This window comes from Apodemus sylvaticus, chromosome 8, assembly GCF_947179515.1.
Source record: "Apodemus sylvaticus chromosome 8, mApoSyl1.1, whole genome shotgun sequence".
NCBI lineage: Eukaryota > Metazoa > Chordata > Mammalia > Rodentia > Muridae > Apodemus > Apodemus sylvaticus.
The window spans coordinates 57,752,253-57,777,499 of NC_067479.1; the positions used below are offsets into that span (position 1 = coordinate 57,752,253).

The 25,247-nt window shown below is 48.0% G+C and overlaps 2 protein-coding genes across 3 annotated transcripts in view; one reads left to right on the forward strand and one right to left on the reverse strand.

The window, feature by feature from the left end:
• Rhobtb2 (Rho related BTB domain containing 2) overlaps positions 1 to 2,944 on the forward strand; it is a 20,610-nt gene extending 17,666 nt beyond the window's left edge. The window contains 4 exon segments of the mRNA XM_052191093.1: positions 10 to 115; positions 240 to 372; positions 374 to 460; positions 462 to 2,944. Coding sequence (XP_052047053.1) covers positions 10 to 115; positions 240 to 372; positions 374 to 460; positions 462 to 558 — 423 coding nt within the window. The 3' untranslated portion in view covers positions 559 to 2,944.
• On the reverse strand, positions 2,928 to 20,939 carry LOC127691354 (tumor necrosis factor receptor superfamily member 10B-like). Of its 2 annotated transcripts, none has more exons than XM_052191095.1 (8): positions 20,674 to 20,939; positions 16,166 to 16,262; positions 13,470 to 13,583; positions 11,600 to 11,708; positions 10,564 to 10,769; positions 9,102 to 9,184; positions 6,413 to 6,488; positions 2,928 to 4,910 (listed from the first exon to the last, which is right to left on the reverse strand). In XM_052191095.1, exons 1-8 carry the CDS (start codon positions 20,803 to 20,805, stop codon positions 4,573 to 4,575), a joined length of 1,155 nt encoding a protein of 384 aa, XP_052047055.1. In that variant the 5' UTR covers positions 20,806 to 20,939; the 3' UTR covers positions 2,928 to 4,572. The 2 variants fall into 2 exon arrangements, with proteins under 2 accessions (XP_052047055.1, XP_052047054.1); XM_052191094.1 differs by lacking the exon at positions 20,674 to 20,939 and adding an exon at positions 19,883 to 20,083.
• Between the last annotated feature and the right edge of the window lie 4,308 nt (positions 20,940 to 25,247).

Here is a 25,247-nt window from a genome sequence, read left to right on the forward strand (position 1 = left end):
CGCTCACAGTTCCACTGCGCGTACCAGTTGGCCGACTGGTGTCTTCACCATATCTGCACCAACTACAACAACGTGTGCCGCAAGTTCCCCCGAGACATGAAGGCTATGTCTCCAGGTGAGTCTCTGTGTCAGCCTCCACAAGCTTCTGCAGCAGGAGCTAACCCGAACCACGGGCAGGGTAGGCTTAGCGCTGCCCCAAGGTTACCTCCTAACTTGGCACCCCTTGCATTGTGCTCTAGAAAACCAGGAGTACTTTGAGAAGCACCGGTGGCCGCCAGTCTGGTACCTAAAAGAAGAAGACCACTATCAGCGTGCGCGGAAGGAGCGAGAGAAAGAGGACTATTTACACTTGCGGAGGCAGCCGAAGCGGCGGTGGCTGTTTTGGAACAGTCCCTCATCACCGTCCTCCTCAGCAGCGGGCTCAGCGTCCCCATCCTCCTCCTCCTCGGCTGTGGTCTGAGGCTGCCACCTTCTTCTGATCCCGTTGCTGTTGTCCTCCTTAGCCCTTGTCCCTCTGCTCTTCCGTATCATCCCCTCTACCGGAGGGAATTCACCTAACCAGAACCCTAAGGGCAGAGCCGTTCTCACCAGCCAATGTGGCTCAGGCTAAGAGGAGCCAGGCCCTGCAGATCAGAACAGGGTCCACCTACAATTCCAGGAAGGGCAGGAAAACATCTGCCCCAACGTGGGAAGCAGGAAGGAGCTCAGAGCTCTGATATTTTTCTCTCTGGACTTGACAATAGAGTCAATGGAGGAAAGCTTCCCTGTACGTGGACTTGTCTGTATTGGTGTCTGCTTTGACCAGAGAGGCGGCTTCCTCCCCAGGAGCTGGTCATGTTTTTCCATCAACAGACTTTTGAGGGTTACAAGTATTTTGTGAGCATCATCTCCGTGAGCTTACTCAAATCCTTACTTGAGAAGTTAGGGTAGAATAGAAGTCTTTGGAGCCCACATCAAGTCTACGCCATGAGGTGTGGCTGCTAGGAGAATGGGATACGCTGCAGGCTGCCAGCAGCCTTTCAGGACCGACTACAGGCAGTGCAGACTTAGTGGTGGGTAGCAGCGGTGATTCAATGAGCAGGTCTGTAGGCAGTACCTCAGTCCAATGTGGGTTTTCTATATCAGCCTTCCTGTACTCCTTATGTTTGATATGGATGGAAGAGGAGGGGGAAGGGTGGGTTCTGTGCTCAGCAATTTCAAGCTCCTCTGGGTTTCTTCCCCTGCCTCTGGGTAGCACTGCCTTTTATGAGGCGGGAACAAAAATAGCCCAAAAGGAGAAACCCAAACTCAAAAGCACCACCAAGACCACTCTATCCTTTGTCTCCCCAAAAGGATTAAGTTCTAAAAGGAGAGACCCTGAAGGGTATACATTTTCGTAAGGCTAAGTGGAGGCCTCTGTTATTATGTGGCTATAAAGGGTAGTACCAACCACCCCAACGCCTTTCAGGAGAGGACCTGCACCCTCGGAATCTGAGGGTGCCGTTCCGGATGCTTGGTGGTTCTAGGCCACAGGGCTGCAGGGAAGGCTTGGGCTTCGGGGCTCAACTGGCTCTGGACCTTTCCCATCTTGATGCAGGATACCTTTCTCTTCCGGGTTGACTTCACAGGATGTACACAGAGCGTGTGCTTCCTTGGGGGTGGGAGGCTTTCAGTAGGGATTAAATGTCAGAAAAGGGCACACTGGAGAACAGGCCACATAGAGCCAACCTGGTACTGGCTGGGGATTAAGGGAAGGAGAAAATGGGGGAGCTGAGCAGGAAGGAAATGATGATAGTCTAAAGAGGAACTGGGGTGACTGGAGGGTTGACATAATGGCTGGAAGCCCCCATTGGATTAACACTGGGTCTCAGTTGACCCTTCCCGTTTCCTAATTATGATCCACACATCGCCACCTTTACCCTTTCTCTAGACTTACAAGGTGAAGTCCCATGAGGGAATAGGTCATGAAAGTTCTGGGGCCCCCTCCCCTGAGAAAATGTTTCAGGTAGGAAATACTGGCTGAGTCCTCAGGACCTGGATAAATTGCTTAGGCTGGGATTAAAGCAACCCCAGAAACAAATGCAACCCTACAATCGTGTAGTGCCTGGACCCAGAGTTCTGATCTTGCTTGTGAGAAGGAACAAGCGGTAGTGGGTCTCACTGTGCTGATTTTCTGTATTCTGAGCCAGGAACTCCCTGGCCTGCTGCTGCCTATTGGTTAAGCCCTTCAGAATTGCTGGCTGGGGAAGTGTGTCGTGTGCTGCCCTCTACTGGCTGGTGTACCCTGCTGCTGAATTCTAAATGGCTTCTAGTGTGGAGAAGCCTATACCCATGGAAAAGGCAGGCAGCTTCTCACACCTTTCTTGGAGGATAGAGGGGCATACCTCTTGGGAACTGTAAGTGACAGGTAGAGGTCTGTTGTAATGAGCAAAGGGAAGTGGGTCTCCCAGGTGATTAGTAAATCACTGAGCAGCCTGGGCATCAGTGGTGATGATGATGGACAGGCCAGTGGGAGAAAGATCTGTGGAGTTGTTGGAAGACCAAGGGACACCATGCCCCACCCAGGCCAGTTCACCCCTCAGGGACCCACCCCCACCCTCACAGCTGTCAGAGCCAGCGTGGACCAGGTGGGGCTCCTGCGGCCTTGTATAACCATGGGGTGGGGGTGGGGGGCTACGAGTGAACCAGGAGAGGGAGGTGCAGCTTGCAGTCCCTCAATACTTGGGTGCTCTGGGAGACAGAAAAGGAGAAACTCCAGTGTGGGACAAGCCTGTGGCACAACGCCCCCAGGGGTGGGGCAGTGCCCCAAGAACATGGTCCCCTGGACTATGTCACATGTCACTCAGTGTTGTCTTAGAGGACGGGGGTAAAAACACAAACCGACAACCCCCCACACACCTTTTTATATAAGGTTTCATATTTAATTTGGTCATGAATTCATAATACATGAGTATTTTGTATCTAATGACAAGCCTTGTACTGTTTTATGTTACCAACACACTTCTAAGAGGGGTAAGAAAGGGCATCAAGTGCAAGGGTGAAACACCTGCTCTGGGGGCTGGGCAGAGCCCAGCAAACCCTGATGTGCAACCCTGCATGGAGGCACGATGCTTACACTCAAGATACCATAACTAACAATGGCGAGGATAATACTCAGAAGTGGGGTCTCCCTCCTGAAGCCACAGCAACAAGAATGCGTGGGACCAGCCATGTGTACCAAGAATCTACTGGAGAAGGCTCTGCTAGAAGGAGAGATGAAATAAGGAGGCCTTACGATTGCTCAGAGGTTTAGAGCACCTGGGTTCAGCTTCAAGTACCCACGTGCCAGATCACAACCATCTGAGTCCAGTTCAAGGGGATCAGATGCCTCTGTCTGACCTCCAAAGGCACCAGGCATGCATGTCACACATATATATGCAGGCAAAACATTCATACACAGCAAAAAATATAAATAAAATAGATGGCAGCCAGGAACGCTGCCATATCGTTAAATATGTGCCTTTAGACACCAAAAAAGGGCATTGGATTGCATCAGAGAAGGTTACGAGTCACCATGTGGCTGCTGGGAATTGAACCTCTGGAAGAGCAGCCACTGCTCTTAACTGCTGAACTACCTCTCCAGCATGCTAGTTTAAAAAACAAACAAACAAAAACAATAGGGAATCCACACAGGACAAAAATCTGTATGTGCCAGCCTTCCAGAAATCCCTATCACAGTATCTAACAGAAGTTATTTCTAGATCTGGATCTGGTGGGGCACACCTGTGATCCCAGCTCTAGAAGTGTTTATTCTCACAACGGTCAAATGCTTACAGGGGGCATGGTCCTCAAGGGTTACCCCAGGTAGCACTTTTAATGCTCCTTCTGTGTCCAAACCAGTAAAATCACTGCAAGTATGAAAAGCGGACACTTGGGGATTAGAGTCAAGATGGGCACACCCTCAGTAGGGTGCCCACTAGCACCTGGAGCAAGGGAGCGCCTGCGCAGCTGTGCCGAGCAGTAGTCTAAGTGGCCATGCTTGGTGGCCAGTGACCTTCTTTCTGCTCTCATGGACACGGGTTTCCACCCTTGGGCTGTTTTATTCTTCCCTCTGTTACATAGGGGTATTTTGTCTCTGGACAAGGGTCTTAGTAGACCCATGAAATGAATATTGCTAGAATCTGGGACAGGAACACCTTCTTTGTCCCCAGCTCTCAAATTTAGACAGCATGCACATTATACAGGAGTTTATGTAAACCAACTGGCCCCGAACTCTCGATCTTTTTGGCTCTACCTCCTGAGTGTTAGAAGGTTAGCAAGTTCTATCATTCATACCCTACCAACTGTGCCTTGTCCAGGAACAAAGGTAAACCAGGATGCTAGAGGTGTGTTAGAACACTTGCCTAGGATCTACGTTCACAGAGGCTCTGTGAATAATAATACAAGAATAGGCTACAATAAATATAGCAAGGAAAAATAAAATACATTCTAATAATACTGAAGAGCCTGCAGCAGCTTCTCTTCCTCCTCCTCCGCTTTCACTTTTAAGACAGGGTCTCTCTACATAGCCTTGGCTATCCTCAGTTCACTATGTAGACCAGGCTGGCTTCAAATTCATAGAGATCCTCCTGGCTCTGACTCCGGAGTTCCCACATGTGCTGTAGTGTTCTGATAAATGAACTTCCCGGATTCCACTGCATAGTCTTCAATTTTCTCCAGGGCACATCTCTCCCCGATGACTTCCAAGGCATCCAGCAGATGGTTGATGGAGGCGCTTCGCCCAGTTTTGTCGTGCCACTTTTGCAGCATTTGGTACAAGACATCATGTGAGCCTGGTGTTTCAGCCCTGACCACATGAATTTCATTGTCTGTGAGGCCCATCTGCCGCATGAGAGCGTCCCAGGAGTTGAAGGGCACTACCTTCGGACAATACTCAAAGATATACTTCAGGGCTGGGTGTCAGAAAACACGGGGGACAGGTAAGCTGCAAGCACTTCCCACAGGGTAAAGAATCCTAAGTCAGATCATGAAGCCCAGGGTAGGACCTGATGCACTCCCTAGCTAGTCCATGAATGCTAGCTGTTGGAACCTCCACACCCGAAGCCAAGTAAGAATCTGCGCACTGGAGAAATGGCTCAGCTAAATACTCTCTTCCAGGGGACTCGGGTTCAACTCCCAGCACCCGTGGTTCACAACCATCTGTAACTGTAGTACCAGGAAACCTGACACCATCTTATGGCCTCCGAAAGGCACCAAGCATGCAAGTGGGGCACAGACACACATGCAGGCAAAGCACCCACATATACAAAGTAAACTTTTTAATAAAAGTCTTAAAATATATATCTTTTAAAAAATTCCTGTAATGCAAGAGGGCCGAGTGGGGAGATGTTGCAGTGTGTGTGTGTGTGTGTGTGTGTGTGTGTGTGTGTGTGTGTGTAAGGGTGGAACATGTGGCATGAAGCACAGAGGGGCACAGAGGGGTGAGTGTACAGTATCTCAAGAGAAGCAAGCTGTTTAGGCTGTACTCACAATGTGTGTGGTGTAAGGCAAGGCTGTCTGCATCTGCAGAAAGAGCAGAGAGGCAGAGGACCCTTCCAGGCAGCTGGCCTCCCTCACAGCTGCATCACTGCCACTAGATGTAGAAAAAGAAGTGACTGCAAACCTGAACCTGTGGCTAAGCCATGAAAGCTCATTTATGGGGTTATGATGACATAGATGAGACATGTATGAAATGTGTCACCCTCCATCCTGAGAAACCGAGGGAGCTGGGATACGAGTCCCATGAGCCCCAGGAGTCTCACGGGGATTTTCTAACAGTCTTATTTAGCCAGTAAATGGAGGGTTAGAGCTCAGCTGGCACCCAGCGAACTCAGAATCCTGAGTTCCGTCCCAAGCACTGCAGCGCTGAGTAGGGGGCGGAAGAGAGAGCCTGGAGGTTAAGAGCACAGCCTGCTCTTGCAGAAGATTTAAGTTCTGTTGCCAGAACCTGTGTGGAACTAACTTATGAACAAACTAAAGATGAAAGAAAACAAGTGCCGTTTGATTCAATTCAGTGTTCGTGCAGTCAGCATGTGGACCGTTACTCATGGGATGATCTCCATCCATTCTGCATGGAGTCTCTGAAGCTGGGGTTGTGGCTTACAGGACAGCTCAAGGAACTAGGTCTGGCCGTGTCAGGAGCTTCCAGTCTAAGGTCAGTGGTATTAACACAGGCCAATGCGCCATTCTGGAGGCCCAGGCGGGGGTGGGGACTACAGGGGGGAAAGCAAGGAAATGGAAGGCAAAAGGACAGATTCTATCAATAACAATATGAGGCACTGGGGAGGGTCCCAGCGACAGCACTGTAGGCTGCGCACCCATTGTTCATTGTCTTGGCAGAGCCCCATCTGCCATGGTAATGGGAATGCTTCTTCTCCTAATCCCTGGGCTTCTGTGCCTCAGACAAAGCACTTACCGGCAGTGGGGTCAGTTCCGTTTGCCGGAACCAGCGGCTTCCTTCCTGTTGGCAAACTCTGAGTTTTCTGAGGTTCCTGCACGCAAAAAGCAGACACGCTGGTCAGCCAGGAGACCTGGGCCCAGGCCTGACTCTGACCAGGAGACTTAGTTTACAGCACTGCTCTCTAAGGTCTCTGAGGAGACACAGATAAACTCTCTGCCTCAGCTGCTTGAAGGCTCTTGAATGCTAGTGGCCCAGTGTGGCATAAATCTTCAACTCAAGTGTTCTGCGACAAGTGTACACTTGTATAAGCCTCCATCAAGACCACATATCCCCCCTTTACTCCAGGGCTTCCCTTCTGCACCCCCTGCCCAAGGCTTCTTACAAGACTCAGTTGGAGACTACAGAGAACAGATTTTTTGCAAAACCCAAGGTCAAGATTTGCTTCATGGCTTTCATGGTGTTTTGATCAGTAACAGCAACTCACACATCAACTGTCTAAATATGGAAATAAAAACACCAATAGGCTGGGAAGGCTTTTGGTACAACTGAATATGAAATTTGACTGTTTGAAAGGTTTTACATTTATGTATGTGAGTGTCATGTGCACATGAGGAGGAGCTGGGGATGCCGGACAAAAGCGTCCGGTGCCCTGGAGCTGGAGTTACAGGTACTTAGGGAGCCTCCCAGTCCAAGTGCTGAGAACTGAACCTGGGTTCTCTGGAAGAGCAACAAATATTTTTAATTGCTGAGCCGCCTCTCCAGCCCCTAAACTTGACTTCTAAAAAATAACTTGGAGCCAAAGGATATTGTTAATCCCAAAGATGGGAGAAGAAAGACCACTGACCTAAATCATCATGGCCAAATTAATTAAAGCAAGTTTTTTTTTTTAAAATTCAGGTACAAGGATTATATCCCTCCCCCATGAGGTTCGAGAGGTCAGCATTACATGTGAGGAAGACAGATTTATAGAGCTGAGGTGTAGGGGCCTTCCAGATGGGGGGAAAGGCCAGCAGAATAGGCGGGGTTACCAGAGCCTAACATAAGCATAGCAAGTTAGTCCTAACAAACTCCTGAATCAAAGCCGTGGTTTCAAGGCGGATATAACAAGGTAGTCCTAACAGCAGGTGGTCATAAGGAGGTAGGCGTAGGTGGTCATTTAACTTTTTAAATCAAAGTTAGGACTGCAAGATGATTACTAACTTTTTGAAACAAAGACAGGATTGTCGTTCCTGGGAGTGGTAGTACAGGATCATTTGTAGTTAAGGTTATAGGTGGGGCATGGCCCAATACTTGAGAAATAGACGTTTGATCATAAACAGGAAAGGATCTAGTTTGTCTTTACTATAAGATGGCTTTTAAGCATAAGATAGAGGCAGGGTAGTTCTTCAGATACATCATTAATGAAGGAAATGTCTATACAGACAGCCAATGTCATTTACCCTCTACCCCTTCGTCTCTGAGAAGATGCTCACTCAACCACCTACCTACCCCCAACTTACCCTCCTCTCATCCCTCTTCCCTGGAGCATCAAGTCTCCATCAGTAGCTGACTGAGACAGACACAGATACTTACAGCCAACCACTAGACTGAGGTCTGGGACCCCTATGGAGAGTCAGGGGAAAGACTGAAGGAGCTGAAGGGGATGGCAATCACATAGGAAGACAACAGAATCAACTAATGCAGACCCCTGGGAGCTCCCAGAGACTAAGCCACCAACCAAAGAGCACACACGGGCTGGCCTGTGGCCCCTGGCACATATGTAGCAGAGGACTGCCTTGTCTGGTCTCACTGTAGAGACCTGATGTCCCAGGGAAGGGGGATGCCGGGAGGGGTAAGTTGGGAGTAGGTAGGTGGATGAGGGGGTGTGTGAGTGGGTGTGGGTGGGTAGGTGAGCACCCTCTCAGAGGCGAAGGGGTAGAGGGTCACCACACTAGGCCATACCCAGTCTGTCCTTCGTCCCCTAGGAGATCTGATAACAACTGCCACTTTATAAACCAGCATTTCTCCAGTGATACCTGTCATCAGCTCTTGTCTGTCCATTTCGTGTTCAAAAAAGAGTGGCTGGCCATTCTCTGCTGTATGGGGGCTCAGTGTGATCACCGCCCTGAACTACAGATCCCCCCGAGGGACCCAAGTATGTGGAAATGACTTTGGGAAGGCAAAGTCACAACTAAGGAGATGAAAACCCAGGATCACATCCCCACGATCTTTTTCTGGCACCTTGTGCTCCTGACACCGTGCCAAGGAGAGGTCTCTACTCCCACCTGATGCCAACCACAGGAGCAGGGCAGAAAAAGGCACAGTTGCAACATGGTCTGAGGCTGTGTGGAAGCTCAAAATGGTCATTTGCTTGAGAGTGGACCCAGATCAGGTGGAGATAATGTGCCCTCCTTCCTGGGTTGTGCAGCCCCTCAAACACCCTGCTTCTCAGGGCTGAAGAGATGGCTCGGTGGCTGAGAGTACTGGCTACTCATCCAGAAAATCTGGGTTCGATTCCCAGAACCCAAGGGGCAGCGCGTAACTGCCTGTAACTCCAGTTCAGGGGATCCAACAGCCTCTTCTAGCCTTCATGGTTACCAGACATGCATGTGATGCACAGACATACATGTAGGCCAAACACTTACATACATAAAATTAAAGAGTAAAATAAAAAAGTCCTGCTTCTCTGCAGAGCAACAGCTGAGGCCTTCACTGCAGGACTGACCGTGTTGTGGTGAGAGTCATTTGTCTTGCTCGATGTCTTTGGGCCCAAGAGCGTGTTTGCACTTTCAGGGTCCCGTTCACAGCCTAGAAGAGAAGGAGATGCCCACAGCAAGTGGGCAGGAAACTCATCAGCCCTTCTTTATCTGAGCAGAGGGGGCTAGAGGCTCCAACACTAACTAGGTAAGGAGGGACCATTCTTGCTTCGGTCTACCCTCAGGCTGAGAAGGCTGCTAGGGAGAAACCGAATAAACATAAACACACATAGCATTTTCGTCTGGTTCTGCTGTCATCAGAGCTGTCCCTGGCTCTCTCTGGTCCTGACTTTTATCCTCAGTTGAAGATTTGATGCCTCTTTGTCCTGACTACGCCCCACTCTCTATGCCCACTGGTTAAGTGTTATAGGATATTTGATTACACTGTGAACCCCAAGATTGTGTATTTACTGAAAACATCTGTTTCTAGTCCTGGTGTGACTCAGCCCTTAACACACACACCTTAATCCCTCTGGCTGGAATACAGACACACCCTTAGTACACACCTTTAATCCCAAACAATGAAGGTAAAGTTACTTTATAGAAGGAAGCACCCAAGTTTGAAAGTGATGTCTGATTTGACAGAACAGGATATGCCCAACTCTCACAGAAAATAGAGAGGAAAGGGAAGCTACTTAAGAGAAAGAATTAGCTGGGCGGTGGTGGCGCACGCCTGTAATCCCAGCACTCTGGGAGGCAGAGGCAGGCAGATCTCTGAGTTCGAGGCCAGCCTGGTCTACAGAGTGAGTTCCAGGACAGCCAGGGCTACACAGAGAAACCCTGTCTCGAAAAAACCAAATCCAAAAAAAAAAAAAAAAACCAAGAGAAAGAGAAAGAATTAAAGAGAGAAAGGAGGCAGTTGTACAGAGACAGATTGTAGAGAGAGAACAAGCCAGACACAGGTAAAGGCAGAATGAGCCAGAGAATGACAAGTCGGAGAATAGAACAGATTGCTAGAGTTAGTCTGAGGTCAAGCAGAAAAATTCAGGAGAGGCAAAAAGAGAAGCCAGATTGAATTAGTCAGTCTGGAGAGGAGTTGGAGCCAGAACAGCTGAGTTGAACCGCCAGCCGGAGTTCAGAAAGAACTAGAAAGAGTGAGCTTATTCAGCAGCAAGTCTTAGAGGCTGAGAACATTCTAGGCGTAGGTTAGCAGATGGAGGCACTAAGCCTCCAGGATGACAATGATCACAGGTCACAGAAGACGCTTTACAATGAAGAGAATTAGGAACCGGTGAGTGAGAGGCACTGCTCAGAGGAAGGATTTTTGCTGTCTGGGGGAAGTGGGAGATGGTATATGAATCACAGGAACAAGACAGAGCTACGCTTCAAGGGCACAGGGCTTTTGGACATAAGGAGGACAATCCTGAAGAAGGGCAGGTCAGGGAAAGTGAGATTCAGTGTCCAGGGGCCCCACCCTCAGCCAATGCTCACCTGAGTTTCTTATCATCAAGAGGCACCCTGGCCACCATGCATTAATCTTCCAGACAGCCAGAGCTCCAATCAGCAGGATCATCGATGCGACTGGAAGCCCTATCACGAGGCCTAGGTTGTGCTGAGATGCCCAAGCATTTTTGGAGACACACCTCCGGTTTGTCTCTGGGGTACAGGGTGTCACTTCATCTTCCTCATCAGTGCAGCTGGGCACACACAAGAAACAAATGAGATTTTGTGAGAAGGCTGCTGGCCAAATGTGCCCCAGCATCCCTGAAATGGTATGAAAGGAAAGACAGACTCCCTGTCTTTCATCCCACATTTGTCCCTACATTTGGGCACACACAATGCAGACCTTGGGGAACCCCCGTAGGCATGGCGGCAGCCCCTCCGCCTTTTGTACAGGGTGTGTATAGAGCTGTCCTGGCCATAGGAAGACCCTAAGTTAGGAAAGGGAAGGTAAAAAGCCCATGCAGTCACTACTGAGCCATGTCCCTTTGTCGGCCTTTCCTGCCTCAAACTCCTGAAGTAGAGAACAGGTGGCACCGACAGGACAGGCTCCTGAAGCAAGACTGGCTGAGTGGGCTCAAGTGCCTCTGAGAGCCCCAAGGGACACACACAGACACATAGACACACACACACACACACACTCTTTTGCGGGCTGCAGTATTTTTGTCTTTATAGGCCATTGGCTGCACAAGAATCCTGAAAAAGTATAAATAAACATAAGCCAGGCTACGGCCTACTCATTCTCACACTCCGTGTCTACGGGTAGTAGACAAACTATCTGGTCAGGGGAAAAGAACGGGTGGGAAAGAACAGGAAGGGGCCGCTGACTCATGGGGGACAGGGATATGGAGAGACTTGCAGTTGGATATGGAGAGATGACCGCAGGCTCAGAGACCCCAAGAGTTTAGGGGATACCCTATGGTGTGGGAACTCTATGGGGTCGAAGGGAAAGAGAAGGATACAAAGAAGGTAGGGTCTTCTGGGGTTCCTCTGGGTTTGTAGGAGTTCCAGGGCCCCTGTATCATACTTAGAGCATGACTGGCAGATCTCGGTGGAGTCTTTATCTTCAAAGGTGCCTGGTTTGCATTGACACTCTGTGTTTCTGGTTAAGGTGCATTGGCTTTTTACGACTTTATCTGTAAGGGTTTGAGGGAAGAGGTTTCCTGGTTACCATGGTAACACTTCCCCATGACACACTTCCACTTTAGCTCAACTGAACTCAGAAAGTAATATTGAGGACCAGTTTCTATAACACCACACCCCAGGCATGCAGATGATGGCTCCCAAGAGCAGCTATGAGTCCTCAGGGCAAGGGATGTACAGAGGATGATCTTCAAGCTCCTGGAAACGGGAGGGGCCTAAAGAAGCAGAGACTGAGTGACCCGCCACAACCCTAGAGACTGCAACAAGAGAGTCTAGCCCAGAGCCAGCTGGGAACGCAGTCCTAGCCCACACAACCACTACCTTTTGTGTTACTGACTGTGGTGATCAATCTCAATTGTTAACTTGATAAGATCTAGAATCATCTGGGAGACAGGCCTCTGGGAATGTCTGTGGGGGTTATCTTGATTAAGCTAACTGGGTGGGAAGACTCACACTGTCTGGGTGGCACCATTCCTCAGACTAAGTCCCTGAACTGCATGAAGAGGGGAAACCAAGCTGAGCTCACATGCCCCCTCTCGCTGAGCAGGTGAGCTGAGCATCTGTCCCCGCCCTGCCACCTGACTCCCTGCCACAGAGGATGGTACCCTTGCACTGCGAGCCGCTTCAACTCTTTCTTCTGTAAGTGTTAGAGCTTTTCCTGACAAGAAACTAACACAATAACCCACGACCCAGACACATCAGTAGGCCCATGGCAAGAAATGTAAATGTGTGCTGAAGTTTATGTTGTAGAAGGAGTGGCCTTAGGTCTCACAGGACTTGAAGGCAGCCAGTACTAAGAAAGAAGCTGAAGGCTCCCGAGAGGAAGAACAACCACACCATGTCACCCACAATTGAAGAGTGACCACGGGGACAAAGGGAGACTCTCAGTGGCTCTTTTCCTTCCTAGGCTGGTATTACACCCCATGACCCACATGTCTGACTTCCTGAAGATGCAAAGCAGGCCACTACTTAAATGGTGACTCGAGGTTTGAGGATGGTATCAAATCCACTGCAGAGTCGAGCAGACGCATGCAGACCCAGAATGGAATTATTCCCTATTCCAAACGTGCAGGTTTCTTAACTCCTCAATTCTGCAACTCTGGCTGGAGACCTCCATGTTCCACTTAGAGCCCTGTATCTACCCTTCAAGACCCAGCTATAATGTCATGTGCTCTGTGGAGCCCCACCACTCCTTGGGACAAGTCCTTGCACAGCTGACACTAGGGTACTTCCTGTTCACCATGTGTGCTAAGTATATAAGTCAATTCATGGTGAGGGCAGTGGCAACTGTCCCACAATGTATCTGAGGGCATCAGAAGGGGCCCTCCACAGGGCACACTACCCCATTCTTTCTTTTTAAAGATTTATTTATTTATTATGTAGGTACACTATAGCTATCTTCAGACACACCAGAAGAGTGCATCAGATGCCATTACAGACAGTTGTGAGCCACTATGTGGTTGCTGGGATTTGAACTCAGGAGTTTTAGAAGAGCAGTCAGTGCTCTTAACTGCTGAGCCATCTCTCCAGCCCAACACTACCCCATTCTTAACAGATGGTCCTAACGATTCCTAAAACACAGAACAAATGAATTCTTCACAACGTTTGGTTTTGTCCCAATGAATTAAAGACAGGTGGAGGACAGGTAAGAACGAAGATCAAGATGGCTGGAACTGAGGTTTCTGAGTCCACTGCAGTTAAGAATGCCACCTCCCCAGACCCTGCCTTCGGGGAAGGGCCCCTTTGTTCTGTACCTTCCTTACAGACCCTGCAGGGGATGCACGAAGGCAACCTGTTGGGAGACCTGGTGTAGTCTACACCATCACTGCAAGGTTTGCACAAGCCGTTTTCTTCTGACAGGTGGTAGCCTGAGAAGGCAAAGAACACTGGTTAAGCAAACGTCAGGATTCCCAGAGCTGTGGTGAAGACTCGTGTCCTAGTCAGACATACGTGGGAAATGGGAGTCATAACTGAGAGAGCGCCTGCATCAGACTGGCTGTGGGCATGCATGTCTAGGGAGCATTTTCTTTTCTTCCTCTCTGTTTTTTGTTTGTTTGTTTTGCTTGTTGTTTTTTGAACAAGGCTTCACTATATAGCCCTAGCTAGCCCAGAACTTATCATTTAGGCTAGTAGGCAGAAACAATTCAAGGCAAGATTGGTCTACACAAGCACACTGTAGGCCAGCCAGGGTTAAATATGAGGCTCCCATCATCCAATAAAAAGAAAGAGGATTGTGGATGAATATTATGAACTTTGGTACATCAACAAAGTAGGTAACTTGTAAAAAAGACAAGTATCTATATACACAGACTACAGAAGCCACCTCATGATGAAGCGATCTGGTACCCATTCTGTCTCCTAGACATCACTGACAAGCACTCCTGGGACCTCAGGCCTATACCCCTAAGGCCTCCACTGATTGGAGCAGGAGATAGTGTTCGGTGTACAGGAAGGAACAGATGGTCTTCCTGTCCATCCTCTGTATATGCCTGCACCACTCAGCAGAACTGGACTGTCCTCAAGACAGGTGGCTCTAGCAGAGAGTCACAGACATGGGAACGCTGTCTTCTCAGCATCTGCCACCTGTCCTGGAAGGAGGCTGAAGCCATGGCCAAAAGGAAGGGAGGCAGCTTCTTCAGAAGGCCAAGGAGCCCTGTATCTCTGCAGTGGTGCCCACAGACACAGGGAGTGGCCAGAGGCTGCAGGACTGCAATGGGCTTTCTAGAAGAACGGGGGATATGCCAAAGAGACACTTGTGACCTCTCCCTTTGCGTGTAAGACTATTGAGACACCGAATGCCAACAAATTGGAAATCTTTTACTGGGGAAAGAGAAGAAGATGAAGCCTATGGCTAGGCAGGATGCAGAAACTTATAAGGAACAAGATTTGTAGTTGTCAGGTCACCCTGCAGGACAGCATGGGCACAAAATAATGATGGATCAGTAATTCTGGTGGCTGGAGAGATGGCTCAGAAGGTAAGAGCACTGGCCACTCTTCCAGAAGACCTGGGTTCAAGTCCCTGAACCCACATGGCATCTCACAAGTGTCTGTGGCTCCAGTTCCAGGGGACCAGTTCCGACACCCTCACACAGACACACATGCAGGCAAAACACCAATGTACAGAAGATAAAAATAAATCATTAAAAATTATGAAAACAACAACAAAACAATATATAACTCTGGCCCCTACTTAACCCTAAATGCCATGTCAAAGATGGATTTGGGGGTCACTAGATTCCCTGTCTGTTTCCAATATGGCCATGATGGGAAAATCTCCTTCTTGTGAATTTCAGTATCAATGACATTTTTCCCATAATTTTTTATTGATTATTTGTGAATTTCACATCATGCACCCCAATCCCACCCATTCCTAGTCCCTCAATATCCACTGCCTACTCATAACTTCTCCCCCAAAGAAAATAGAAAATTAATTTTTTTTAAAAAAAAGAAAAAAAAAGGTCTCGCCGTGGAAGCTGTGTTGTATCACAGTCACACGGTATACCATTCTGTTCACACATCTTCACTTGCAAATGTTCATGCAATGAGTCATTGGTTTGGGTCCCCTACACTATCAATACTAATGCTCACTGAGACTCCTCTCAGATGTCCTCTTGTTACCCTGAGTCATGAAGGCTCTGCAGCTTTGGTTCTGCAGGTTCCAGTCCCTTCACGGGCTCCAGCAGCTGTTGAGGTGGGCCCTCAGAGCCCTGGATCTGGGACTGTGGTAGCTGAGCTGGTCAGCTCGGCAGCTCTCCCACATCCTTGCCACCTGGGCCAGCTCTGGCACTGCCTAGGGGGAGGGGTGGGGCCAGCTCTCTCATCAGTGACTTTTTTTGCCTGGCTTAATTACTGATGGTGGTAGAGCCTGGCTTGTTAGGACTGCCCAAGCACAGACACTGACCTTGATAATTCTGGTATCAGGACCAGGCTAAGAACTACCAATGGTTCCTTAGAGAGTTAGGATGACTGAAAAGAATGTGAACACAGCTGGTTTCCATGGTTTTAGGATTGTAGGGCACCCAGAATTCACACAATGCATAGCGTGAACAGTAGCTGGCTAGCGGTGCTGGGGCCGACAGCTCAGTGGTAATGTGCTCGTCTAGCGTGATCCCTAGCGTGGATCCAGCAAAAATAAAAAAAAATAAATTAAAAAAAAAATGGAAAGAAAAGAAAGAAAAAAAGAAAAAAGAAGGAACTGGATAGCTACGAATAAAATCAGAAGCTGGACCCTTACCTGATTCTGTGCACAAAAATTAGTTCAAAATACCTTAATAGAAACATACCAGAATAGAAAACATTCAGGCAAAATTCTGTGAAGATAAATCTTCATGACCCTGGATTTAGAAAACGATGAGTAAGGATCTATGTCAGAAAACAAACAGAACTGCAAGACCGTGGAGCCTGTGGGTGGGAATCAGAGACAAAGACTGGCTATCACTCTAGAACGTACCTGCTGGACATAGTCCTCCTGATGGGCTCTGCTCCAGTCTCTGTAGGTGAGCTGGACCATCGTGCACTGGCTCAGCTGTTCCTAGAACAAAGAAACCCTGTGGAAACAAAGCAGGAACTGCCTTAAGTGGCTTTCGGGTCTTACCATTCCAAGGCCACCTTCCCTCCAGCTTCTAAGAGGACATGACCTTTAGACCCTTCCCCGCTTCTAACTGCAGCACTAGTTTCTGTTCATGCTCCTCTTTTCGCTTCTTACAGCTGCCCAAGTCATAGACGCTTGAACTATTCCCTTTAACTCTTTACTGTTTAAAACAATAAGTTTGTATAGACATACATAGTATACACGGTATAAAATTAGAGGAACATCTTTAAAATTATATTTTCTCAACTAGAAACAGTATGCATCCTCTAATATGAGCCAGTTTCTGCCCCCCACCCCCACCCCTAGCTTTTAAAATGCAGTCAAGACTTAAGAAGATGGCTCTGTGGATAGTACATTTGCCACACAATCGCAAGGACCTGAGTTCAGATTTCCAAAACTCCATATAAAGTCAAGCACAAAAGCACACATCTGAAATCCCAGGACTCCTGTGGCTGAATGAGGTAGAGATAAAGAATTCCTAGAAGCTGGCGGGACAGCCAGCAACATAGTCAGTGATGAACAAGAGATCCTGTTTCAAATGAGGTAGAGGGTGAGAACTGACACCTGAAGCTGGCCTCTGACCTCCAGACATGCTCTACGATACTGCACTCACACGAAGCCATTTAGTGTTGTGATAGCTGTTCTCGGCTGTCAACTAGACTACATCTGGAATGGACTACAATCCAGAAATGGAGGGCACACCGGTGACCAGGACCCCGAGGCAGGGAGACTTCCTTTGATCTGGATCTTGAGGTGGGACGACAAATGCTTTGGTTGTATATCCTGTGCCGTGGTATGTTGCAAGTATGTGATCTGTCTCTTATTTTTATCGTATAGGGGATTACAGTTAAGAGATTGCATGAATCTCAGAAGAGCTTCTGAACGTTGGACTTTTAACATTGTTGAGACTATGGGGACTTTTGAAGTTGGACTAAATGCATTTTACATTATGCTATGGCTACAAGCCTGTGGGGGTCAGAGAGCGGAATGTGGGGTCTGAGTAGGTATTGCCCCATTGACTCTTGTGTTTGAATGCTTGGTCCATGGGGAGTGGCACTAGTAGGAGATGTGGCCTTACTGGAGGAGGTGTGACCCTGTTAGAGAAAGTTCATCACTGTGGGGGCGGAATTTGAGGTCTCGTGTGCTCAGGCTACACCCAGTATGGTACACGGTCCTTTTGCTGCCTGCAGATCTGGATGTAGAACTCTCTGCTCCTGCAGCACCATGTCTGCCTGCATGCTGCCATGCTTCCCACCATAATGATATGGACTAAACCTGTGAAACTGTAAGCCAGCCCCAATTAAATGTTTTCTTTACAAGTTACCCATGGTCATGGAGTTTCTTCACAGCAATGAAACCCTAACTAAGATGAGTGCACACAAAGATTTTTTTGTTTTGGATTTGGTTTTTTCTAGACAGGGTTTCTCTGTGTAGCCCTGGCTGTCCTAGAGCTCACTCCATAGACCAGGCTAGCCTCGAACTCAGAAATCCGCCAGTCTCTGCCTCCCAGAATGCTGGGATTACAGGTGTGCACCACCACCGCCCGGCAAGGTGTTTTTTTTTTTAACATGCATTTGGGTATACATTAGGGAAAACTAACACTATAATCATTTTAAACGAAAAGGCCAACACTGCTGTGTTCTGTAACCACTGTTCTGTAACCAAAATCCAGACTTCTTTTCATCTTAAAACTCTAAGTCCGTACCCATTAAAGTAACACACGGTTTACTCCTCCACCGCATCTCCATGTTAGCAACTTCTCTTCTGCTTATTTCTTTTCTCTTTTCCTTTTCTTTCTTTCTTTCTTTTTTTTTTTGTTTGTTTTTCAAACAGCTAAAGAAGTGATACCAAAAGTAGCTAAAAGCCAGGAGAGGGTGGAAGCGATGGCTGCTGGGCAGGGCTGCCTGGCACTAACTGAGCACATCCTAACTCTGGGTCCTTCTTTCATTCTACTTATTTTTGTTTTCAGACATAGGCATGCTCTACCTCAACAGTCAAGTACTAAAACAGAAGGCAGAGGAAGAGGATAGGGGTTTTAAGGAGGGAGAACTGGGAAGGGGGATAACATATGAAATGCCAATAAATGGGCTGGAGAGATGCCTTAGCGGTTAAGAGCACTGATTGCTCTTCCGAAGGTCCTGAGTTCAAATCCCAGCAACCACATGGTGGCTCACAACCATCCGTAATGAAATCTGACGCCCTCTTCTGGAGTGTCAGAAAAACAGCCACAGTGTACTTATATATAGTAAAAAAATAAATATTTAAAAAAAAAAAAAAAGAGGGGCTGGAGCTGGAGAGATAGTTCAGTGGTTAAGAGCACTGACTGTTCTTCCAAAGGTCCTGAGTTCAATTCCCAGCAACCACATGGTGGCTCACAGCCATCTGTATCAAGATCTGACTACCTCTTCTGGAGTGTCTGAAGACAGCTACTACAGTGTACAATAAATAAATAAATAAATAAATAAATAAAAAAAGCAAGCAAGCAGGGCGGTGGTGTTGCACGCCTGTAATCCCAGCACTCTGGGAGGCAGAGGCAGGCAGATTTCTGAGTTCAAGGCCAGCCTGGTCTACAGAGTGAGTTCCGGACAGCCAGGGCTGTACAGAGAAACCCTGTCTCAAAAAACCCAAATCCAAAAAATAAATAAGTAAATAAATAAATCTTTAAAAAAAAGAAAGAAAAAGAATGAAAACAAACACACAAAAAACAAAAAGTGGGGAACTGTATCCAACTTGGAGGAAAAGTCAATAATAATATGCATATAAGAATGCATATAATAAGTATCTTTAAAGAGACACTTGTGTGCCTCTCTATTAGACATTAGAAACAATGGACTCCAAGAAAGTGGAATTTCCTTCAATAATCTCATGCTAGCAGACGGGTGTGTGTGATTCTAGGCCTCTCTAACTCTTTTTAAGCCCAGTAAGTTGCAGAGTCCAAGAAACTGGAAATGAACCAGAACTTTATGGTAGCTAAAGCAAGACTTACTTTCTTGCCTGGAAGGGAGTGGCCAGTGGCCAGCAGGTAGACTGGGTCCCCCTCCCCACCCCAGCCCCGCCCCGCCCCCCATGCCCCCTTTCCCCCGCCCCTTCCCCCCTCTACCTCGCCCCCACTCCACACACAGGACCCCGCTTCTAATTTATCGTCCTGAGGGTAACCAGATCCTTGCCCTTCCCTCTGCTCCACTTTGCCCCAGGTTTGGTACTGTGGTGCGTTTTGCTGGGCCAGCTGCTCCCCCTCCCAACTCCGCCCCACCCCCACCCCCACCTCAGAACTTTCTTTCCTCCCTCCATCTTTGGGTCTTCTCATCTAATCCCCCCCACCCCCCAACCCCCGTCTTTTAGCGACTTGAGCGGCACCTTGTCACGTCCTCCCGGTTTAGAGTGTTCCGCTCACCTCCCATCTCATCCTGACCCACCCCACCCCCAGTCCACCATCGGACCGTCTAGGCTTCCCGGTGGAGTCCTACCTGGTCCATCACAGAGTTTTCCACACCGTCCGACCACACACACACACACGCACACACACACACACACACACACACAGACACGTGCGCTCCCGGCTCGCGGGGCACTCACCAGTGACAGAATGGCTAGTAGGGTCTTGAAGACCCTGGTCCGAGGCCTGAGCTCCGGGAGGGGCCCGGGGCATGGAGTGCGATCTGCCCAGGCGGCAGAGGCTGTGCGCCTGCTGCGTCCTTGAGGCTTCATGGAGTTAGCTCCTCCGAAGATGGCCGTTCCCGCACTTCCAGCAAAGTTTTCCGGACTCTCTTCGCCCCAACCCTGCGCCCCCCCCAGCCCCCCCGTCCCGCCCACTCTTCCGCCCCGCCCACTCTCGCCACCCCCCCCCGCCCCCTTCCCCCCTCCGCCTCGCCCCCCCCCCCCCACAGGACCCGCTTCTAATTTATCGTCCTGAGGGTCCTGAGGGTAACCAGATCCTTGCCCTTCCTCTGCTCCACTTTGCCCCAGGTTTGGTGCTGTGGTGCGTTTTGCTGGGCCAGCTGCTCCCCCACAACCCCGCCCCACCCCACCACCCCCACCTCACCACCCCCACCTCAGAACTTTCTTTCCTCCCTCCATCTTTGGATCTTCTCATCTAACCTCCCGTCTTTTAGCGACCTGAGCGGCGCCTTGTCACGTCCTCCCAGTTCCGCCCGCCTCCCATCTCGTCCTGACTCACCCCACCCCAGTCCACCATCGAACCTTCTAGGCTTCCCGGTCGAGTCCTCACCACGAGTTTTCCACATCTTCCGACCACACCCCCCTCCCACGGGCACGTGCGCTCCCGGCTCGCGGGGCACTTCCGCGCCATTTCTCTTCGCCGCTGCCTTTCCACTCCGCGCACCGCGCACACGTGGCGCCATACTCACCAGTGACAGAATGGCTAGTAGGGTCTTGAAGACCCTGGTCCGAGGCCTGGGTTCCGGGAGGGGCCCGGGGCCTAGGGTGCGATCTGCCCAGGAGGCAGAGGCTGTGCGCGTGCTGCGTCCTGGAGACTTCATGGAGTTAGCTGGTCCGAAACCCCGCGGCTTCAGCTCTCAAAATCCAGCACTCCAGAAAAGTTTTCCAGAATCCCGTCGCCGCGACTGCGGTTAGCGGTACCAGGGCGGGAGGATTGGCACCGCCTACTCCCGAGGAGGGAGGAGCTCAATCACGAGGAGCGTCCAATCCCTCTCCCTTGGGAGCAGTCACAGGACAGAACTTTTTCTTTTTTCTTTTTTAAATAAGATTCACACCACTTTTATAGTTTTCAAGTCGTAAATGGATAGGCCCATGCTTATTTAAAAAAAAACTCATTATAATCAAAAGTCTGCCTGCCTTTTCATACTTTGACTGATATGATATTCACCCTAGTAACAGAAGATACTGTTCAACATTTGAGTTTTGGCTTGTGTCCCTGGAGGAGCTGACTTGAAGGTGGCTGCAGTAGTGAGAACTCTTCCTCCTCTTCCTCCTCCTCCTCCTCCTCCTCCTCCTCCTCCTCCTCCTCCTCCTCCTCCTCCTCCTCCTCCTCCTCTTCTTTCTTCTCCCGCTTCCTCCTTCTTCCTCTTCTGTCTCCTTCATCATCTCTCCTCTTCTCTTCCACTTCTAGAATTTGTTGTTGTAACAGTTTTATGCTACCAGGACTTATCTGAGAACCCAGAAAAAGAAATGATAGAATAAATAGCTTCACCCTAGTAACAGAAGATAAATAAATCTATGTATCTATAACGTTTAGAAGACTGAACACATTTAGCTGTGGTGGTAAAGCACTTTAATCCAAGCACAAGCAGAGGCAGATGGATCTCTGGATTGGAAGCCAACCTGGTCTACAGAATGAGTTGCAGGATAGCCAGCCAGGGCTACACAGAGAAACCTTGTCTTAAAACATACACACACATACACACCAAACAAACAAGAAGAATAGATGGTCTCATCTGCCCACATCAGTGTATTAAAACTTGATTGTGCACTAAAACTTAATTTGTGCATTTTGGTAATTGTACCCCCCTCCCTCATGTGCATGAATCCCAGCACTCAGAAAGTAAAGGCAGGTGGATCTCTGTGATTTCAAGGCCATCCTGGTCTACATAGTTCCAGGACAGCCAGAGCTACCTAGTGAGACCCTGTCTTGAAAAAGCAAACCAATTATAACAAGAGTTTGAATTTCTACCTGCTGCAGGCCTTCAGATTTCCAGTACAGTGTATCATTGAACAAACATCTTCACATTTGCCTCAATTCACTTTTTTTTAAGATTTATTTATTTATGTATATGAATACACTGTAGCTGTTTTCAGACACACCAAAAGAGGGCATCAGAGCCCATTACAGGTGGTTGTGAGCGACCATGTGGTTGCTGGGGATTAAACTCAGGCCCTCTGGAAGAGCAGTCAGTGTTCTTAACCACCGAGCCATCTCTCCATCCCCCTCAGTTCACTTCTTAAACAACTCCAAACAAAATTTCATAGAGGGAAATGCATATTTTCAAGGAAGAATGTTGCTTAAAGCTCGATGTAATTCTGTAAACCTTCTGGTACCCAAATAAAGTATTCAATTTTTTTTAAATATTTGTCTACTTTTTTTTAATTTATTATATGTAAGTACACTGTAGCTGTCTTCAGACATCAGATCTCTTTATGGATGGTTGTGAGCCACCATGTGGATGCTGGGATTTGAACTCATAACCTTTGGAAGAACAGTCAGTGCTCTTACCCATTGAGCCATCTCTCCAGCCCCCAGTATTCAATTTGTTAAGAATCTGTATCTTCTGATGCCAGGTATGGTGGTGCACCTTTTAATTCCAGCACTTGGGAGGCAGAGGCAGGTGGATCTCTGTGAGTTCAAAGCCAGCCTGGTCTACATAGATCTTTCCAGGACAACTAGAGCTACATAATAGAGATCCTGTCTCAAAACAAACAAAATCTAACCTCTGTCTAGTCACCTGAGTGCTCCCTGATTGGCTCAGATGATGCTAGCATTACAAGAAGCGTCTCAAAGCTGTGTGGAGACACTGTGGCCTGCTGGCCCTCCAGGTAAGTCACTACTCGCTTCTGAGTCCTATGAGAGACATCACTGTAGAGAATAGCCAGGAGGAAGAAGACGGACAGTGTGTATAGGGATGTGTTTGTAACTGGGGCTGGCCAGAGCTGTCCAGAAACACACGAAACACACGCCCAGATTAACATGACAGTGAGGTTGCCCACTGCCTTGATTACCTCTTGGAAGTCAAATCTACTGTCAGGGTTGCAGTCGGGAAATTTTGTATCCAACACCGTGTATCAGCCATTTTCAACCTGTGGGTCGCAATCCCTTTGAGGGCTAAACAACCCTTTCACAAGGGTCACCTGAGACCATCAGAAATACCAGATATTTCCGTAGCAATTCATAATAGTAGCAAATTTTCAGTAGCAAGGAAAATACTGTTATGGTTGGGGATCACCACAGCACGAGGTACCGTATCAAGAGGTGGCAGCGTCAGGAGGGTGGAAACCCACTGCTGCAGACCATGCTACACTTCTTCTCTTTGGTGTACTTGGCTTTCTTCACTAGCAAGCTGTCCTCCACCTCCAGCCACGGGCTGATGAATGCAGAATCCTTCTCTTTATGGGGTGGATGTGAGCCAAATTACCTTTAAACACCACTTTTGATGATCTGAGTCTGTACCTGAGAATAAGATTCCTGGCTGTTTAGGAATTCTACTTTCCACTTTGTGCAGAACCTCCACAGTTTTCCTAATTTACAGTCCCAACGCTGGTGTATAATCACTCCTCCCCCACACCAGCACTTTCCCATCCTCCTCTACCATAATCACTACCACACAGGTGCCACACACACTTTTAAAATGTCTGCTAAACATCTGGATGCTACTGTTAGTCTGTTACTTTGAAATTGCTTGCTACATCGACAGAAATATGACTGCATTTCACACACTGGTCAGGTAGTGTGTGATCTTGCTACATTTGGTATATGTATAATATATACACACATATACATATATGTGTGTAATATATATTTGTATATATAGATTATGACCTATTTATAGATTAAGGTTCTATAGGCAGACAATCCTTTTGTCTGTAACTAACATCTTGGTTCTCCTTTTCCAATCTTTAATGTCTTTTAATTATAGTTCTTGTTCAATTGCTCTGGCTGGGACTCCTTAGTACAACATTAAAAGGAAATGGTTGAAGTTGACATGCTTGTCTTATTCTCAACTTTAGAAGGAAAGTGTCAAAAAATCAATCTTAAATATTATCTGAGTACACACCTGCTAGTGAGACTTCTGGGTCATTTAGGACAACATTTGTTGTAGCTTTAATATTTTATTACATTCATTTTATTTTTGTGTGTGTATGTGTGGTGAATGCACATATGCCCTGGGTATGCGTGGTCACAGGAGACAGTTTATAGGAGTTTATAGGAGACAGTTTATAGGATGGAAGGTTTTCACCTTCCATCATTTAAGTTCCAAGGTTCAAACTGACGTTACCAGGCCTGGAGGCAGTACCCTTAGCCACTGAGTCATCTCTTGGAGCAGGCCCTGACATGTTTTCTCAGTCTCTGTGAGTTCCAATGAACTTTGATCATTTTGATTCAGAGGGCCTTGATCCGTGGTCCTCCGTCCCCTCTGCCTGTTTCCACTTCATCTTCTGAGGGGCCACCTGAGCTGAAGGGAGGGTCTGATAGAGACATTCAGCTTAGAAGTTGGTGTTCTGAGGTCTCTCACTCTCTGTATCATGTCTGGCTGTGGGTATTTGTTCCAGGAGGAAGCTTTTACGATGATAAAATATGACTGAGCAAGACACTGATCTATGAGTGTAACAGAATGTCATTAAGAGTCATCTTAGTCCTTCCTTCCTTCCTTCCTTCCTTCCTTCCTTCCTTCCTTCCTTCCTTCCTTCCTTCCTTCCTTTCTTTCTTTCTTTCTTTCTTTCTTTCTTTCTTTCTTTCTTTCTTTCTTTCTTTCTTTCTTTCTTTCTTTCTTTCTTTCTTTCTTTCTTTCTTTCTTTCTCTTTCTTTCTTTCCAGTAGTATTTTGTAAAACCAGCAGTATTTACCCCAGGTCTCTGCACTATCTAGTCTCTGGCCATCCAAGCAGTGTTGGGAATGGGTTCCATCTTGTGGTGTGGGGCCTTAAGTCAAACCAGATACTGATTGGTCACTCCACAGCTTTTTCCCTCCTCATTGCCCTAGCATATCTTGCAGGCAGGACACCATTGTAGAGCACTGTGCTTGGGTTGGTGTTTGTTTCTTTGGTAGCATTCAGAGTACCTTCTTATACAAAAGACTGTAAAAGTAACTTAGTCACCAGAGGTAATTGTCTCAGAGGCTTAATGCTGAATAAGCTCACCTTTTCTAGTTCTTTCTGAACCCTGACTGGCTGGTTCAACTCATCTGTTCTGGCTCAAACGCCTATCCAAAGCTGATGGATTCAAACTGGCTTCTCTCAGCTTCAAACTGAATT

Coding starts and splice junctions, on each gene's coding strand:
- LOC127691354 (XM_052191095.1), bottom strand. CDS start 20,805: ATGAAGTCTCCAGGACGCAGCACGCGCACAGCCTCTGCCTCCTGGGCA. Junction 11,709..13,469: donor CTGCAGGGTCTGTAAGGAAG/GTACAGAACAAA, acceptor AAACCCTTACAG/ATAAAGTCGTAAAAAGCCAA. Junction 6,489..9,101: donor ATGACTCTCACCACAACACG/GTCAGTCCTGCA, acceptor TTTTGCGTGCAG/GAACCTCAGAAAACTCAGAG.